The sequence below is a fragment of the Lethenteron reissneri genome, chromosome 5 (assembly GCF_015708825.2).
Source record: "Lethenteron reissneri isolate LAM-NWPU_2019-01 chromosome 5, ASM1570882v1, whole genome shotgun sequence".
In the NCBI taxonomy this organism is placed as follows: domain Eukaryota; kingdom Metazoa; phylum Chordata; class Hyperoartia; order Petromyzontiformes; family Petromyzontidae; genus Lethenteron; species Lethenteron reissneri.
Genome location: NC_083783.1, coordinates 7,209,538 through 7,227,359, shown reverse-complemented (window position 1 = coordinate 7,227,359; position 17,822 = coordinate 7,209,538). Strand labels below are relative to the sequence as shown.

The 17,822-nt window shown below is 46.5% G+C and overlaps 1 protein-coding gene across 6 annotated transcripts in view; it reads right to left on the bottom strand.

Annotated features, from left to right (window-relative positions):
- Positions 1-17,822, bottom strand: part of LOC133351870 (dystrophin-like) — a 325,976-nt gene that overhangs the window by 205,499 nt on the left and 102,655 nt on the right. For all 6 annotated transcript variants that reach the window (XM_061567468.1, XM_061567455.1, XM_061567476.1 and 3 more), the window contains exon 8: positions 3,568-3,736. In XM_061567468.1, coding sequence (XP_061423452.1) covers positions 3,568-3,736 — 169 coding nt within the window. The remainder of the gene's footprint in view (positions 1-3,567; positions 3,737-17,822) is intronic.

Below are 17,822 nucleotides of genomic sequence, written 5' to 3'. Positions count from 1 at the left end.
GCTTGCAAAGACCACAAGATCAGACCCGACGTGTGTTTTTATTAATTGGCACGGCCACGTTTGGTGTGTTTTTTTTTTATCCTTGAGAGACAAAGCCTCCAGGACACTGCCGGGGGATAGTCAGGCAAACTTTGCAAATAAGTAATTGCACCCCTGGATGCTACCACATGAACGGCTTTTCAGATAATTATTTCGCCGACAAGTTTTTTTTTTATTTACTGCCAAGAAAGCGTTGCTTTGGGCAAGATGCATCATCTCGAACGCACACGGCCGCGCGTCGCAGTTCACGCAATGAGGTGATACCTGCGTCTAAAAATATACACGGCGAAAATACCGACAAACAGTTCCAGTTCAAAGAGGATCGGTACGACATTTCAATTATCCTTGTGCTGCACAGGAGCGGTGCAATTTTGACTTTAAACTTTCGTGACTGCAGGAATTCATGTGATATGGTTCTTTCGGTAAAGTCACGTAGACAGAAAAAAATAACAATGAAAGAATATTGTTTTAAATAACAATAAAATAAGATTTTATTATTATTATTTTGTTGTTATTTTTTTCTATCTACGTGACTTTACCGAAAGAACCATAGAATAGGAGCAGCGCATTAAAGCTTGCCCATCAGTAAAACTAAAGCTGCCTTTGTGCAATAAATTACTGTTGCTATCAGTTGGCATTAGTGAATACATTGGGAGCCAATGCTGACAGCAAATATTCAAAAGACAAAAAAATTATACCCATTTTGTGATGAAAAAACCAAATCATTTTAAGCTTGAGACATTTTACAATGAATCGCATTAAACGTGGGATGATATCTGCTTAAACCAGGGCACGCTTGAAATGGAAAGGAAAATGTTAACATCGTGTGCTCACATTTTTCAATTCGCGCAATGTCAAAATGTGCGCCATTTGAAAAACAGCAGCCCACAAGCGCTGGCCTCGGTAAATGTCTACATACGCAAGATTGCGCTCGAATGACATTCCACAGCCACACACACAACGTAGCATGTTGTTGCCACCCTTTGAATTGAGTGGAAAATTGGTATGGAAGCAAGGGTTTTTGCAGGTTAGAGACAGAGTGCAGATACAAAACAAACACAGAAGGCGACATGAGCACGCTCCTAAATTTAGCCGCCAAAAATAGGTTAAATAAAAAAACACAACTCCATCTGGAACTCGCCAAACTGCAAAACCAGCAGCAGCAACAGCCCAGCGGCCGTAGCAACGTCCACCACCCGGACAGAATGTCTCAGAAAAACGATGGGTCGGGCCCGCGGAAATAACTCAAGGTCACTTGCAAAGCACAATCGTCTTGTTCCCCTCCTACTACCACCCCCCTCCGGTCACTTGTTCATCCTCCAAATCTCCCACAACGTGTGCATGCAAGCCAGCACAATATCAAGATGAGACTGTGCGCATGAGCTCGCGGTTTCCACCCCCCCCCCATCCCCTTTGTGCCAAAACGGCTGCCGAGCATAAAAAATTAACCCGTAAAAACAAAGTTTTTCACTATAAATCCTTTATATGCGTGGCGGCTAGAGTCCTCTCGTCCTCTGGCTTGAGATGGCTGCCACCTATGGGTCAGATGATTGCCTGCCACCATTAAGCAATTGGTAATTAAATATAATTTATTTTTTTCCTAAAAAGTGTAAAATTTTGGTAATTTTTTTTCACGAAAATAAATTGTCACGCACAACGAGTCTGTGTGCAAAATGTCAGCTCGATTGGATCACGGGAAGTGGGTTAAAAAACGACCGAAAGATTTGCACGGTCGTAAGCGCGCAAGCAAGCAAGTGAACTTAATATAAAGGATTTAAAAAGAACCCGATAAAATCCTCTGGACTCTGAGACCGGGCTGTGTGTTCATCGTATCGGGGGGGGAGGGGGAGGGCTACAGATCCCTTAAGGTAAGCATATGAAATGAAATAACAGGGAAACTTGGCGTCTGAATTGTGGACAAGCTTGCCTGGGAATATTATCAAGCCACCCACAATTAATTAATTTACATTAAAATTAAAAGACATCCTTTTCCAGACAGCATATGCAAAACTCAAAAACTAAGTGGACGACATGGAAGTCTTAAACAACCTTTCAACTTTTCAATGTTATTTATTTTCATTCGTTGCGTATATTTTTAAAACGACATTATTTTTGAACATCGTATTTGGTTTGCAATCACTGTCCGCGACCACTTCTGCTTGAAATGTACTGTATGGGGAGTGCAGTGTAAATGATGATCTGATAAGACATCGACTGGACATGTGTGAACTACTGGACAATCTGTAAAAAAGCTTCGTAGCTCATTTGGATTCCTCCAGCCTAAATAAAGATTCGAATTCTGATGATGGTATTTATGCATACCACACACGGATTTAGTTTTTATCTTTGAATCACTGAAAGTCACGTGATTATTTAATGTTTATTATATATTTTTAAAGGTGGTAGATTTGGGAGAAAGTTTTGAGTTTGTAAAAAATGCCTGGGAAGAATTTGCAAACATCACGAGTGCAACCCGCTACAAATCAATTCCTCAATGGTTCCAAAGCCACCAAACTGCAATTATGCGGCCAAAAGTAATCTTTTAATATGTCAGTGGATTGAGTACCCTATTGAATCTGACTTGGCACAGAATTAATTAAATCGGCAGCGTAAAACACCAGAGCTGGGAGCCCTGACTTGTGATGTGAAATTGTGTTTACTGCCTCGTCTTTCCCACCAATTCCATTTGTCACAGTTTAAATATTTGGATGACATTTAGAATCAAAAGAGACGAAGATCCCCCGTAAAGCCTTCAACAGACTCTTCGGGCAAGTGCTGTTCGCGAGCACCTATGAAGGCCGGCATGGCACACGAGGGGGTGTGGGATGGACAACACCATTCCCGGCCACCTTTGTTTCCCTCGTGACAATGTTTTACACATCACACCAGGTACTCATTTGAGGCCGAGTTGACCAAGGGGAGACGCAGGAAAGGTTCAGTTAATCTTCACTATTCTTGGCTGTGTGCAGGAATGTAACTCGGTTCGCCGGGTTCATAGCGCCAACCACTAAACTAACGCAACCCACACAAACACACGCGCACGCACGCACGCACGCGCGCGCACCATCCATTTACAAATTACTGACAAATGCGCAGCTGTCAAATCCCAAGAAATCCATTCAAATTCCAAACACGCGCCACAAATGAATGCACCCACGTGCGCGCACACGCACGCACGCACGCAGCTACACCAGGTTGGTTCAAAGCGTCACAAAAGTGCCGTGCCACTGGAACACATTTCACATCGCACCACGCAAGATTTTCATCGAGTTGGAGGAAATTTTATCCCACCGATGTATTCCTCCGTCGCTTCTCACATGGTCCACTCTGATGAGATTAAAGCGCGCCTTATTTGCCGATTGCATGCACATTACCCAAGATCGAGCCTTTGATGATCTCGCGCAGCCAATGCTCGGAACGTTCCACTTGTCATCACAATATGTAAATGTGACCATAGGCAATAACGATGACATAAAAGGTAAACAAAACGCTCACACACACACACGCGCGCGCCAAACCTGCACCCACCTGCCAGGACTTGCCAAGAGAGCCGAGTGTTGATTGGGAAGATTCATGATCCAGAGTCGCGGCAGCTTGCTCCATCTTTTCCATCCAGTCAATGAAGCGTTTCGACTCCGTGTCAAACCACTCGATGTCCCGTTTGGCCAACTCCAGCTGGGTCTCTCTCCGTCTCATCCTGAAATGAGGCCGGGAACATAAAATATCATTAGTGAACGCTTTAAAATAAGAACAAAATTTGCGCGCCGCAGTTGCCAAGCCAACAGCACAGCCCAGGTATGTTCTGTGCGTGTGAATGTGCGCGCGTTTATAGGCATTTATTCATTTCTCATCAAACACTGCAGTTATGACACACTGTTGCGAGTAGAAACAATTGTCACACATTCAACGTGATTTATTTAGCGGAGCAGATAATAATAAGACAAGCATTTATATTCTCTTCCCTGAACGTTTTTAAAAAAACATAGCGAAATTCTTGCGGGACAATTTCTTGTGGAACAGTGGGTAGTAGTGGACACACGGCTCAATCGTTATGTCTGAATCAGTCCTGGACCCTACCCCCGCCAACAAACCACCCTTCACCATTCTAGATTTGAAGCTTTCGTGACTGCAAGGATTCATATTCTTAGGTTTTTTCGGTAAAGTCACGTAGGTAAAACATTAAAATTAATAAAAGTAAAATAAAATAAAAATCATGACGTTTCCTCATTTACTTGATACAGCTGTCGGGCTGTGACGGTTCCACCTGAAGACGGAGACTTGTGTTGCCTCCGAAACGTCGTGATTTTTATTTTATTTTACTTTTATTAATTTTAATGTTTTACCTACGTGACTTTACCGAAAAAACCTAAGAATATGCACCCTTCACCAGGCCGCACCAAAGAGGTGAATAGGCAAAGATGCAGCAGCGTTGCAATTGCATGGCCAAGCCATTTGCTGGCGGGAAAGGGGGCCTCTCTACGTGAACGACATCTTGAGGTGCTTCCTCAAGAGCCAGGGGTGGCCAACCTTTAACAAGACCAATAGCCACGAAGCACCCATGAGTTCTGCAAAGAGTCAAGTGTATATATTTGAGCGTATATCATGCAACTTATCGTACAACTAATTAACTATTGTTTGCTACTGTGATAGTGCGTTCTGCGTTATGCCCCATCGATCGAGCCGCGTGTGGGTGGATTAATGAGCCGCTGGGGAGAAGTCAGTTGTGGCCACACGCTGCTTTGGAGGCGAAGTTTTTTTTAGATTTGAAGTTTTCGTGACTGCAAGGATCCATACTCTTTGGTTCTTTCGGTAAAGCCCCCCCCTCTGGCTCCTCCCCCCTCTTGCCTTATATAATATCTTGTTACGAGCAGTTCCACTCCAGCAAATTATTTCTTGCTGTGGCTGTCTACTACCTGATGACGGAGGCTTGTGTTGCTTCCGAAACGTCGTGATTTTATTTAGTTATTATCATTATTTATTATTTATTTTATTTTCACCTACGTGACAAAGATAACGTTTTTTTACTTTTCCACTTGCAAGACGTAGGTAGAAGTACCCATAGTTCGCCCCACCTGTCATTTCTTAAGAACTGATCTTCCGTGTTTAGTTTGTTGCCCTTCCCCCGCACCTCCGATTAGCACAGGTGGCTACGTACGGCGCGAAAGAAGTTCAACGTACATCCACACATGCCGATTGACAAACTGTGGTGTCCTCATTTATGCCGCTGGGTGGCCAGAGTTGGGAGAGGCAGGGTCCGGGTGGTGGTGGCGAGGGTTGGGATTTAAGAAACTTGCAGTGTTGTTTTAACGCCTGTGCTGGGAGATTGAATGGAACCGGGCAACCTTTGGGTTGCAAGTCCAATGCCCCTAGGGGTTGCACATCATTCTGTGGCAGGATTTTCCAGATACTAGAAAGCAAAATTTACAGACCTATGACGCATTCCCGTATATATTTTATGAGCAATGGATGAAGTAACAAGGAGCAATCACTAATTTGCTGAATAATTTTGACTTAAATCTTTCGTGACTGCGGTAAAGTCACGTAGATAGAAAAATAATAATAAAAACGTGAATAAAAATAATACAAATCAAATAAAAATAATAAAAAGCACTAATGTGGACTGTAGCCTGGTTCTAAATCAGAGTGTACTGGCAGTCTATAATGTAGACCATAGTTTACATTATAGACTGCCATCACACTCACCAAAATTAATAACCAGGCTACAGTCTAACATTATAGACTACCAGTATACTCACCGAGGTTAATAACCAGGCTACAGTCTAACATTATAGACTGCCAGTACTCACCCAGCTTAATAACCATTGCTACACAGTCTATATTATAGATTGCTGACTAATATATATTTTAAGGCTGGCAATTATTCTAGGTATTTAAACCAAAAAAAACCCTTCATATTTCACATTTCTATGACAGCCCACAAATGCGTTAAGCATAGCAAGTGGTTTGAAATTCATAAACTCGTTCGCACGATGTAATTACTGCGACGTAGAGGCAATTTAATCAAGTGGGGCAATGACATCTCAGGCGAGGCGACTTCACTTTTTTTTTACACTCTTGGAATAGCAAACAACTTTCCTCGCCTTACATTCCTGTACGGCCAAGGAGCAAGAGGCAAATTGCGCTGGAGGGAAGGATTTCTCATTTTTATGTAAAAGTGGAGCAACATTTCTTTAGAAGGACGGAGGAACGGGTGGGGGGCATCGTTGAGGTCGAATCAATACGAATTGTACGCAATTGTTTTGTAAGATCTATTTGGTTGTAATAACTTTATTTATATATATATTATTTTGGAGATCATGTTTATTAACGCTTGCTGCCGTGTCTGCCTGCTGGCCGAGTCACCTTAAAAAAATAGCTGCTCGGACAATAAACTTCTGACTCTTATTCTGGCTACATACGGTGCAAAAGAAGTTAAACAGACATTGAAGTTAAAATAAAACATAAATTACTCCTGCTGGATAAGGCTTAAGAGCTATAATTTAGCAATTTCATAACGCCATTCTTGAGCAAAAAGAAAAACTAGTAGGTGTTCCAAATCGACATCCTCCAGAGCCTATCAAAAGAGCAATATCAATAGCTAAGCTGCGTGTGTTTAACTATTTATTTTACAATTTTTTTTAGGAGGGAAGGACCACTGAGCTATATAGATTTTTTTTTCAAAAGCGACCTGGTTATCACAAAGAATAGCTCAATGAAGTGGCTTATCGCGCGGACATTTATAGCCGCCAAATACTCCAAACGCGTGATGTTGATTCTAAATGTGGAGAAGAAAAACCGAAGGACCCAGAGAAAAATCCACACGACCACAGGGAGAGACATGCAACCTCAAAAAATACAGGCGTCAAGGTCGGGATCGAACCCACGACCTTCTGCATATCGAGCGAGGCAGTTAACATTTCGCCATTTGTGGTGTGTGTAGCAGTAGTGTAGTGGCTAGCGCACTGCACGATGAAGCCGGCGACCCGAGTTCGATTCTTGCTCATGACCAATAACAGTGGCGGATAAATTTCGATGTAAAGCTTTCGTGACTGCAGGGATTCATTTTCTTGGTTCTTTCGGTAAAGTCACGTAGAAGGGAAATAATAAAGTAATAAAAGTAAAATATTATTATATAATATAACTTTATTATATTATTTTATTATGTTTAATTTTTATTATTTTATTATTTCCCTTCTACGTGACTTTACCGAAAGACCCAATAAGATAGTGGCGAATAGTTGAAGTTGCCCTGTGCCCTCTTCCAGTTGACTTGGCCTTAAATGAGCACCCTGGTGCAGTGTGTAAACACGATGCCTGGGGAGACAAAGGCAGCCCCCGGGCGTGGTGCTGGCCACCCAAACCCCCGTGCGTCGTGGCAGCCTTCATAGGTGCTTGCGAACGGTACGTGCCGTGACAGCCTGTTAAAGCCTATACGGGGGCGTCTTCGTTTTTGCCTATACAGATGGCCATTGTACAGCTGGCGTTAATTGTAGGGTGGCGAATATTTGTGTTAAATGGGAATGGAACAATTAATTAATTAAGCAATCAATAAATTTATTTATTATTATCAGTTTCAAAGCTTGCGATACGTGTGTTGAATCAGGTGCGCAAGAGTCGATGCCTTTCTATTCATAGGTGACATTTATTGGGTTACTGTCATGCACACAGCCACCAGAGACACGGCATTTGCCGGCTATGCTAATAAAAATAAATTTCTTGAATCAAATGTAAAAATTGCCTAGGGGGAGGGAGGGGGGTTGTGGTGTGTTCTACCTCCAAATGTTTATACAGTTCGTAAAAAAATGAAGAACCCCGTTTCATCTTCTTGGTTCTTTCGGTAAAGTCACGTAGAATGGAAATAATAAAATAATAAAAATAAAACATAATAAAATAATTCTCAGGTGGAGAACAGGTCTGTCGAGAAGACGGACCTGTTCTCCACCTGAGGACGGCTGCTTGCGTTGTGGCAGAAACGTCGTGAGAATGATTTTATTAGGTTTAATTTTTATTATTTTATTATTTCCATTCTACGTGACTTTACCGAAAGAACCAAGAAGATGAATCCCTGCAGTCACGAAAGCTTTAAATCGAAATAAAAACCCCGTTTCAATGCACTGCTGGACGAAGGCTTTCCTGCATGGGGCTGTGGACCATACTTCGCCAAGCTGGACAGCAGTACAGCGCAGGTTGGTGAATTCAGAACATTTATTTGGACTGGAAGAATCCGATAAGCTCCTCTTCTTGGTTCTTTCGGTAAAGTCACGTAGAATGGAAATAATAAAATAATAAAAATAAAACATAATACAAATAATTCTCACGACGTTTCGGCCACAACGCAAGCAGCCGTCCTCAGGTGAAGACCAGGTCTGTCGGGGAGACAGCGTCTGAATGAAACAGCACCACGCTTGGAGCGTATATTTAAGCTGGGTTGGAAGGGGGGAAGGGCGCCTTGACAAAAACATTTGCATATCAAGAGGAATTTAGCATATTTATGGGAAATGCAGGTATGTGATTAGTACTACTTGTGAAAAGCGTAGGAGGTGGGCGGGGGGTTTTCAAAGTCATATTATGCCCGTGCATTATGCAGGATTAGCGGCATCAAAGGGAGGGGATAGGGGTACTCCTAAATCGAAATTTAATCCGAAAAGCTTTGAAGCTCTTTTCACAGACGTCCAATTGGGGGGGGGGGGGGGGGAGGGGTGTGAGGACCAGTTCAGGTATCGCTCGTCGCTGACCTTACCCACGACTGACAATCGAGAACTCGATTGAAACCCGGGGTCATAGCACAGTTCCGCGGACGACTGCTCCTGGTCCAACGCTCCCTCGCAATTAACGGCAGAAAAACACCAATTAGATCCGCCTAAAAGCTGGAATGGGTTAACAGACGGGATTTTTGGCGCAGCGATTTGCACGGATTCAGCCACGCACGCTCAAGCCAATGCGCCCCGTCGCAGACATCCGACTTTCTGCCTCATTGGCGAAGCGGCCGAGCGTAAGGACAATTCCGGAACTTGCGGCGAAGAGGCACGAGGAGACGAGAAGGGCGGACACAGCGCCGATGGCGGGGGGGCAGCCGGGATTTGTTCGCTTCATAAATTATGCCGGGACGTTATTCACGGATGCAATTTAGGCGGAAAGCAGAGGGGAGCTGGTTCTGGTTGTCCTGCTCAGTCGGGTGTTTTTTTTGGAAGGTCACAAGTTCGGCAGATCAACGAGAACATGTTTATGTTGCGCAATAAACGCGACTATAAATGTCCCCCACCATTAACGGTCAAACATCTTGGCAGTCGCTAAATATCATTCATTGGAAGTGCAGATGCAATGTGGTGGAGGCTGAGTCGGTGCCCCGCCTGGTCATGTTTCACCAAACATAATCTGGACGGACGCACGAAAGCGTGTCAACGCAGAGGTCTCCACTATTGACAGTTGTGAACGCCGATAATGGACACTGCAGTGCCAGTTGTTTTGGGGGTGCCACAGTGGCGAGATGTTGACTACCTTACCTGGTATACAGGAAGCCGTGGCTTTGATCCCAACCCTGAGGCCTGCTGTGTATTTGGAGTTTGCATGTTCTCCCTGTGGTTGCGTCGATGTTTTTTTCTGGGTCCTCCGGGTTTTCCCACCACATTTAGAATCAACATGCGTTTAGAATATTTGGCTGCTAGAAATGTCCACATAAGCCACTTAATTGGTCAATCATTTGTGGTCAGGCCGCTTGTGAAAAACAACTCTATAGCTCAGTGGGCCTTATCTGGTAAAAGTAAAAAATAGTTTTAAAGGTTTAGGTTATAGTTTAGATGCAATGTGCAGGAGATTGAATCAGCACCCCACTTGCGAGTCTGTCAGAAGTGAGATTCAGGTCACACAGAAATAAGCATCCAGGTTTGTTGAGACCATAGCCCTCCATTTTGTACTCGGCAAGTACAATTCAGGGATTGGAGTCGTCTCCCCGAGTCTGGCAATCAAATGAAATACCTAAGAGCAGATGGTGCGAGTCTATGGGTCTCCGTGCGAGTCTATGGGTCTCCGTGCGAGTCTATGGGTCTCCGTGCGAGTCTATGGGTCTCCGTGCGAGTCTATGGGTCTCCGTGCGAGTCTATGGGTCTCCGTGCGAGTCTATGGGTCTCCGTGCGAGTCTATGGGTCTCCGTGCGAGTCTATGGGTCTGCGTGCGAGTCTATGGGTCTCCGTGCGAGTCTATGGGTCTCCGTGCGAGTCTATGGGTCTCCGTGCGAGTCTGTGGGTCTAGTGGGTCTCCGTGCGAGTCTGTGGGTCTCCGTGCGAGTCTATGGGTCTGCGTGCGAGTCTATGGGTCTCCGTGCGAGTCTATGGGTCTCCGTGTGAGTCTATGGGTCTCCGTGCAAGTTGATGGGTCTCCGTGCGAGTCTGTGGGTTTCCGTGCGAGTCCATGGGTCTCCGTGCGAGTCGATGGGTCTCCGTGCGAGTCGATGGGGCTCCGAGCGAGTCTATGGGTCTCCGTGTGAGTCTATGTGTCTCCGTGCGAGTCTATGGGTCTCCGTGCGAGTCTATGGGTCTCCGTGCGAGTCTATGGGTCTTCGTGCAAGTCTATGGGTCTCCGTGCGAGTCTATGGGTCTGCGTGCGAGTCTATGGGTCTCCGTGCGAGTCTATGGGTCTCCGTGCGAGTCTATGGGTCTCCGTGCGAGTCTATGGGTCTCCGTGCGAGTCTATGGGTCTCCGTGCGAGTCTGTGGGTCTAGTGGGTCTCCGTGCGAGTCTGTGGGTCTCCGTGCGAGTCTATGGGTCTGCGTGCGAGTCTATGGGTCTCCGTGCGAGTCTATGGGTCTCCGTGTGAGTCTATGGGTCTCCGTGCAAGTTGATGGGTCTCCGTGCGAGTCTGTGGGTTTCCGTGCGAGTCCATGGGTCTCCGTGCGAGTCGATGGGTCTCCGTGCGAGTCGATGGGGCTCCGAGCGAGTCTATGGGTCTCCGTGTGAGTCTATGTGTCTCCGTGCGAGTCTATGGGTCTCCGTGCGAGTCTATGGGTCTTCGTGCAAGTCTATGGGTCTTCGTGCGAGTCTATGGGTCTCCGTGCGAGTCTGTGGGTCTCCGTGCGAGTCTATGGGCCTCGGTGCGAGTTTAAGAGCAGATGGTGGTAGGCTTAGGTTAGACCTTGGAGGCCGCGCGTCGACTCCGCAGCAGCTGCTGGGAACGGGCGCAGGATAAAACGCGTTGGCGCGGTGCCATCAACAGCTGTGGTCACGATAACGTCGTGAGCTCGATGTAGAATTCACCACGTGCATTAGAACGTCATACTCATTGCACAACAAATGGTTGCCACAAATGTAGCACGATACCTTTGCTGATCTCGTCAAGGAGCATAAAGCATCGTGCGAACTCTGGTCATCCTCGCAGCAGTGGCTTTTTGGCTGACCATCGAACTGAGATGGTCATCGCATCGCGAGCTTTCAGATGCGCTTCTGCGGCCGTCTGGATTGCTCTTCCTTCCGATATTAGGAAGTTACGCACTTTTAAATGTAGATTGAAGGCTCATTTCTTTAGAACTGCCTTTTGTGTTTCGTTTGTTGTCCTTCCCCTGCACCTACCATTAGCACGATTGGCTACGTACGGTGGTGCAAAATAAGTTCAGCATTTCTACGTACCTCCACCACTCCCCCAACCAACAAATAAAAATGATGAATTTTCACGATTTGGGGGTCACATTCAGATTCCAGAACCAGTCATATTTTCACCGTCCCGTTTAAATTGTTTCTCGTTGGTTTCGTCTCGCTTATAAGCTGACATGTAATATTACTATATAATTTGCATGTAATTTGCATATATTGCAAACCATTTTTCGAACGCGCGAATCAACGCACGTCTTGTGCGCACAAGCATCGATTGTCACCGATTCAATGGATGCATCTTTAACTCTTGCATGGAAACTTTCTTCCCAAATCCTCTTTCTGGTATTTGTTATTAAAACATCATGTACACATCCAAGCGAGTAGGCATGTCGGCTTCAATGCCACATTAATAAACCGTTTAAAACTTCAATTAGGGCAGTATAGTACAACGTTGCATATGTGACTCAATGGGGGAAACTGAGATATAGTTGGACATTCGAATTGGTCAGATATGTGAATATCTTTGGAAAATATAAGAATTGGTTTTACCCCTTCTGGCAACAAAACAGGTGTTAAGATGTGAAAACAGCAAACGGAAACTTTCTGCAAGCAATCATGTCTGCAATCTTGATTTTAAGCTTTCGTGACTGCAAGAATCCATACTCTTTGGTTCTGATGACGACCCGCTTGTGTTGCGATTGAAACGTCGTGATTTGTTTTATTTTATTTCTAACTATGTGACTTTACCGATTCATTTGGACGCTGTCTTTCCGACAGCCCTGTTCTTCACCTGAGGACGGGCTGCTTGCGTTGTGGCCGGAACGTCGTGAGAATTTTATTTTATTATGTTTTCTTTGCATTCTTTTATTATTTCCTTTCTACGTGACTTTACCGAAAGAACCAAGAAGATGAATCCCGGCAGTCACGAAATCTTTAAATCGAAATTTTACCGAAATAACCAAAGAGTATGCAATCATGCTTGCATTAGCCACACGTACTTGTGGTGTGAACAAGCAAACAAAAAAAACATCCTCTGGTAATATTATACATTGCCTTTGAAACTGATTGGTCCACACCAGAGACCAGCTTTCTTTTGCTGCATATATTACTAGAGCGTGTTTTTTTTACATGTTCGCCACAAGTACGCGTGGCCAATGCAGACATGATTCCTCGCGAAAGGTTTCTGTTTGGTGTTTTAACATCGTAACGCCTCCTGTTTTATTGCCGAGGGTAAAACCAATGTTTATATTTTGTATCTAGATTTGAAGCATTCGTGACTTTAGGTGGGACCGTCAGCCAAATTTACTGTATTTGCCACTTGATACAGTAAATTTGGCTGTGACGGTCCCGCCTGAAGACGGAGACTTGTGTTGCCTCCGAAACGTCGTGATTTTATTTAGTTATTTTCACTTATTATTATTATATTTTATTATTATTTTTTACCTATGTGACTTTACCGAAAAAACCTAAGATCACGTAGGTAAATTAATTTTAAAAAAATTTTATACTGGCAAGAAAGTTCCCATCTTTCGAGAATGATGGTAAAACCACCTTACAAATACAACTAATTATACAGTGAGAGCGCAACACTGGCATTGGTTCAAAAGCCACAAACAACTTGATGCATTTGTCGATAGCGCTGCGTGGCCTGAGAGGGGGAAAACATTATATACAAACGTAAATACATAGCAGGTGACGTTTCGGGCAGCGACCTTTCTGGGTGCGAGCAGTTAAGTTATCTTGACAGATAGGCGACGACGGTCCAACGTGCGAGACGCTGTACCGCGCTGCTGTTCCGCGCTGCTGTTCCTTTCCCCCCGTAGCGAGCCATCACGCAACACAACTACGCCGTCGCCGCCACCGCGGACGCACGCACGCACGCAAGGTCCGCTGGCAATCGTGCGTGCGCGCGCGCTCGAGTCATGCGTCCCGCAGAATTGACAATTTAAGCAAAAAAAATGGTAATTAGGCAAAAACACACGATTCTAGATTTGAAGCTTTCGTGACTGCAATGATTCATACTCTTAGTTCTTTCGGTAAAGTCACGTAGGTAAAAAATGAAATTAAAATTAATAAAAATAAAATAAAAATCACGACGTTTCGGAGGCAACACAAGTCTCCGTCATCACACGACGCTGCCGACGGCTACGGGAGGATTTTAAGAACGTTGCACGGCATCGACGGGAAATAAGCACGGATGTTAGAAAACGAGGAACACCGCCGCCCCCCCACCCCCCCCACCCCCCCACACTTGTCCTAACCGCATCGTTCGCTCCTCGGAGATGGCGTTATTGTTTAATACGCGAGGATATTGGGGAAAAGAATTTGGCAGGGACCAAAAAAACACTCGAATGGCTTTGCTTCGTTCTCCGCGCGCTCCATCAAGGGCCTGGCCAGCGCCGCACCGCGCTGCATCGCTCACCGCAAAAAATAAAAATGAGTTTTGATCACACGTGGCCCCAGCGGAGCGGTGTGCATCTTTGCAGGGGATTTAATCTCTTTTACGATTCTGCTGGGGGAGCCTCGTCTCGCGTGCGCACACACAAAGACAAAGATCCACCGTATAGCCTGTAACAGAGTGTGGTGGGTGGGGGCAATCGCTGTTAGCGAGCATTTATGAAGGCCGGTACGGGAACACGATGGGGATGGGTGGCCAGCACCACGCCCAGCCGCCTTTGTCTCCCCAGTAGCGATGTTAACACGTCACATCAAGTACACATTTGAGGCTGAGTCGACCTAGGGGAGGCCCATGACCGGTTCAGATAATCGTCACTGGTGTTGGCCAGGAGCGGGAATCGAACTCGGGTCGCCGGGTTCGTAACGCAGCGCGCAAACTGCTCCCCACACACACATACATACACGTGCACACACGAATGCAAGCGAACACGAGCACACGCGTGTGTTAACACACTTAGAGAGCCCATGCCTGTAATGATCCACTAATGCCCGTAATTGGAGCAATTTCAACGTTATTTATAATCAACATCAACGCTACCGGAGCATGCACAACGTGTACTAAGCCAGAACGAGGTAACATTTGTCAACCCGTATTTTTAGTGGTCGTTTGTCAATCCACTGCTGGATGATCGCTCCCCCCACCCCTCCCACCGTGCAGTTCGCCGCATTTCCCTCCTATCCACAATGCCTACACAACCTATACATAGCGTGCGTCTTAGGCACGGCGGTCACCAATTTGCAAGCGCTGGCTCCAGGGCCTTACCCGGCTGAGCATCCAACAAGATCGGGCCACGTTCCGAGTGATGTGATCGTGTGCAACCTGGACAATGTACTGAGAGAGTTCACGCACTTTACCCTCTTTCTTTCAACACCGATCCCCTTAAGCGTGAAACTCCCCATCTGAAAGGGTCTCACTCACTTTCTGCCGGGTAAACATGAGGAAGGGCCAGGCCAAGCATCAATAAAATACGAGTAATGCCATTTGTGTGCGTGACCAGGGAGCAAACCTGGACCTGTTGAGATTGTACAATACAATGCCCAAGTACACAGAACAAAGAACCCCGTGATGGTCTTCTTACGTCGCTGGCACAAGCTGCCGTTTAAGCGGACGTCTATGAAGGCTGGAATGGCACGTGAGGTGGCGATGTGGCCAGCACTGCACCAGCCACCTTTGTCTCTCGGGTGCCGATGTTTACACACCACGCCAGGGTACACCAAGGCTCGGGGAGTTCCAGAACCGGCTCATGCATTTGCCACCGATGTTGGCCGTGAGAGCGGGAATCGAACTCGGGTTTTACGAGTTCATCGCGCAGCACACAAACCATTGTTGCTACCGTTCCACACTCACTACATCTACCGAAGACGCAAACACACACACACAAGCGCACACACACACACACGTTTGTGTGAATAAGATGCAGCTTTAAGCCAAGCGAAAGTTCATTGAAAGCCTCTGCAGACTTATTGCCAGCCGGTAGGTTCACGCTCATTGGCCAGCAATTTCGCCCGTTAGAGCTTCCACAACCAGCAGCTGGACCGAGCCAACAGCTTCCCAACTGCAAGCACATAACCGGTGATTTGTCTCGGCAAGTTACAGCTCTATACAGTTCTGACCGTACCCACACAAAGTGCCCAGATTACAGGCACTCAATGCATCCTGCACGTACGTATACAAGTACGTACGGTACGTGTTTAATGACAGGGTGCCACCTGTTGGCCTGGAACGGTAATCACGGGAATTGGCAAGGTTATGTAACAACTAATCAGAAGGGGGGGGGGCGTATCTGGGTTAAAGGTAAAAGGTGGGGTCAGTCGCTAAGCTCGGAGAACCTGCTCGAAGGTTCTGGAAGGGGGAATGGCCAGAGGCGGGGCCTGAGCACGCCGAGAGGTATATAAGGGGGATAAAACCGAGGGTTCAGGGTTGTTATTGCAGGGTCCAGGGTCCTGGCTGCGTCGCCACTCGCAGTTATCTCTGTCCGTCGTCCGGCCGCATGGAAGATCCTCCGCACGGCTCCCATCGAACGTCATCGTCACACCAGTCAGTCAGCCGTGTGGTTGGATGTAAGCGTTGGGACTATGTAGAGAGGTCGGCTGTGCGTAGCTAAAGTAGAGACGTTTCTATATGACCCAGTGTTATGCCCAGTGTGAGAATAAATATGAAGAAGCCCTCTACACGACGTGTCTCAGAATTCGCTCATTACACGCGTGTGCATCAAGAAAGTCAAGTCATTGTTTGTTTTGCCCAGTGCTAATCCAGTTGTGCCGTCCATGTCGTGCCGTTCGATGACGTATCCACCTCGAACTCTCACAGTGCAACACGCAGCAGGTGCAAGCAGTGCCGGCTCCAGTGCTGTGAACCCCCTCTGAGCCATGCAGCCACAACATACATTTTAAATGACAGAAGAATGTCACTCCATTGGAAAACTAATAGAGAAGTATGCAGATTTCGATTTAAAGCTTTCGTGACTGCAGGGATTCATCTTCTTGGTTCTTTCGATAAAGTCATGTAGAAAGGAAGTAACTTTACCGAAAGAACTAAGAGGAAGTATGCAGATGTTAGAGATCCCGCGAAAACTAAAACGACTGTTGGGGAAAGTCCATTTCGCGAGGACCTTTTTCGTCCTTCATGTGGTATGACCAGCACCATACCTTTCCGCATTCATCTCCCCGGTGATCACGGTCACGCACTGCATCAGGAACTCATTTACGGCCGAGTCAACCTAGGAGAAAGGCCCCAGACAACTTGTGATACCAGTCGTCGCTGACGTTATCCACGTCCGAGGATCGAACCTGGATGGCCGATTAACACCGCAGCGCGGTGTGCGGATCGCTGCACCACCACTCCCCCCTGCAAACGCATACGAACCGGTGCAGCCCATGGCCAGTGTGTTCCTGGACCAGGGCCTGCTCCACGCTGTGCAGAGGTGTTGGGAATTATTCGACCATACTTCACCATCAGGGTCAGCGCAGGCTGGTGAAGGTGGGCAGCATAGAAGTACACTAAACCAAGTGATTTTGCTCCATTGCCCTTTGCTGCACACCACCTATCCCACAGCCTATAAACACATTCCTGCGGTGGGAGGTGATAGGAACGTTTGGTTGCTCGGTTAATGGCCAGGGTCAACGGCGGCGTGGTGTATTCCGTAAATATGCCCGACTGTGAGGGCGGGCACAAGCCGGCGTGAGTAGGTTAAACGTTGAGTTTTATAAGGCACCACGGGGTGACCAGCCCCTCCCCACCCAGCCCCACGCCTCCCACCCCCCACCCAGCCCCTCCCCACCCTCCCCACCCAGCCCCACCCTCCCCACCCCACCCTCCCCACTCAGCCCCTCCCTCCCCACCCAGCCCCTCCCTGCACGACGGACACAATAATCCCCTGTGGGCTGGTGTAACCAGGAGGTTCCTACCAGTATAACAACAACCTGCTATGTCCAGTGGCCATACATTCAAGCACGAGCCAGACAGCTTCTGAGATCAGACTAGAACTGAGCACATTCCGGGTGATTTGGTGATTAGACTGACACGTATCTATGAATATATAAGTGTGTACGCACATACACATTAAAAGTTAATGATGCTTCAACAATGCCATCTGGGGTTTCGGTTTATTCAGTATGTGTCTGGCTACAGGGCGCGCTGACAATAATCCTGTCGATCATTACCGTTACAGATAACGGTTAAACAGCAGAGGCAAAGCACTTTTGTTTTAGCAAATGTGTTTCTCCCTAGCGCCTAGGGATTTT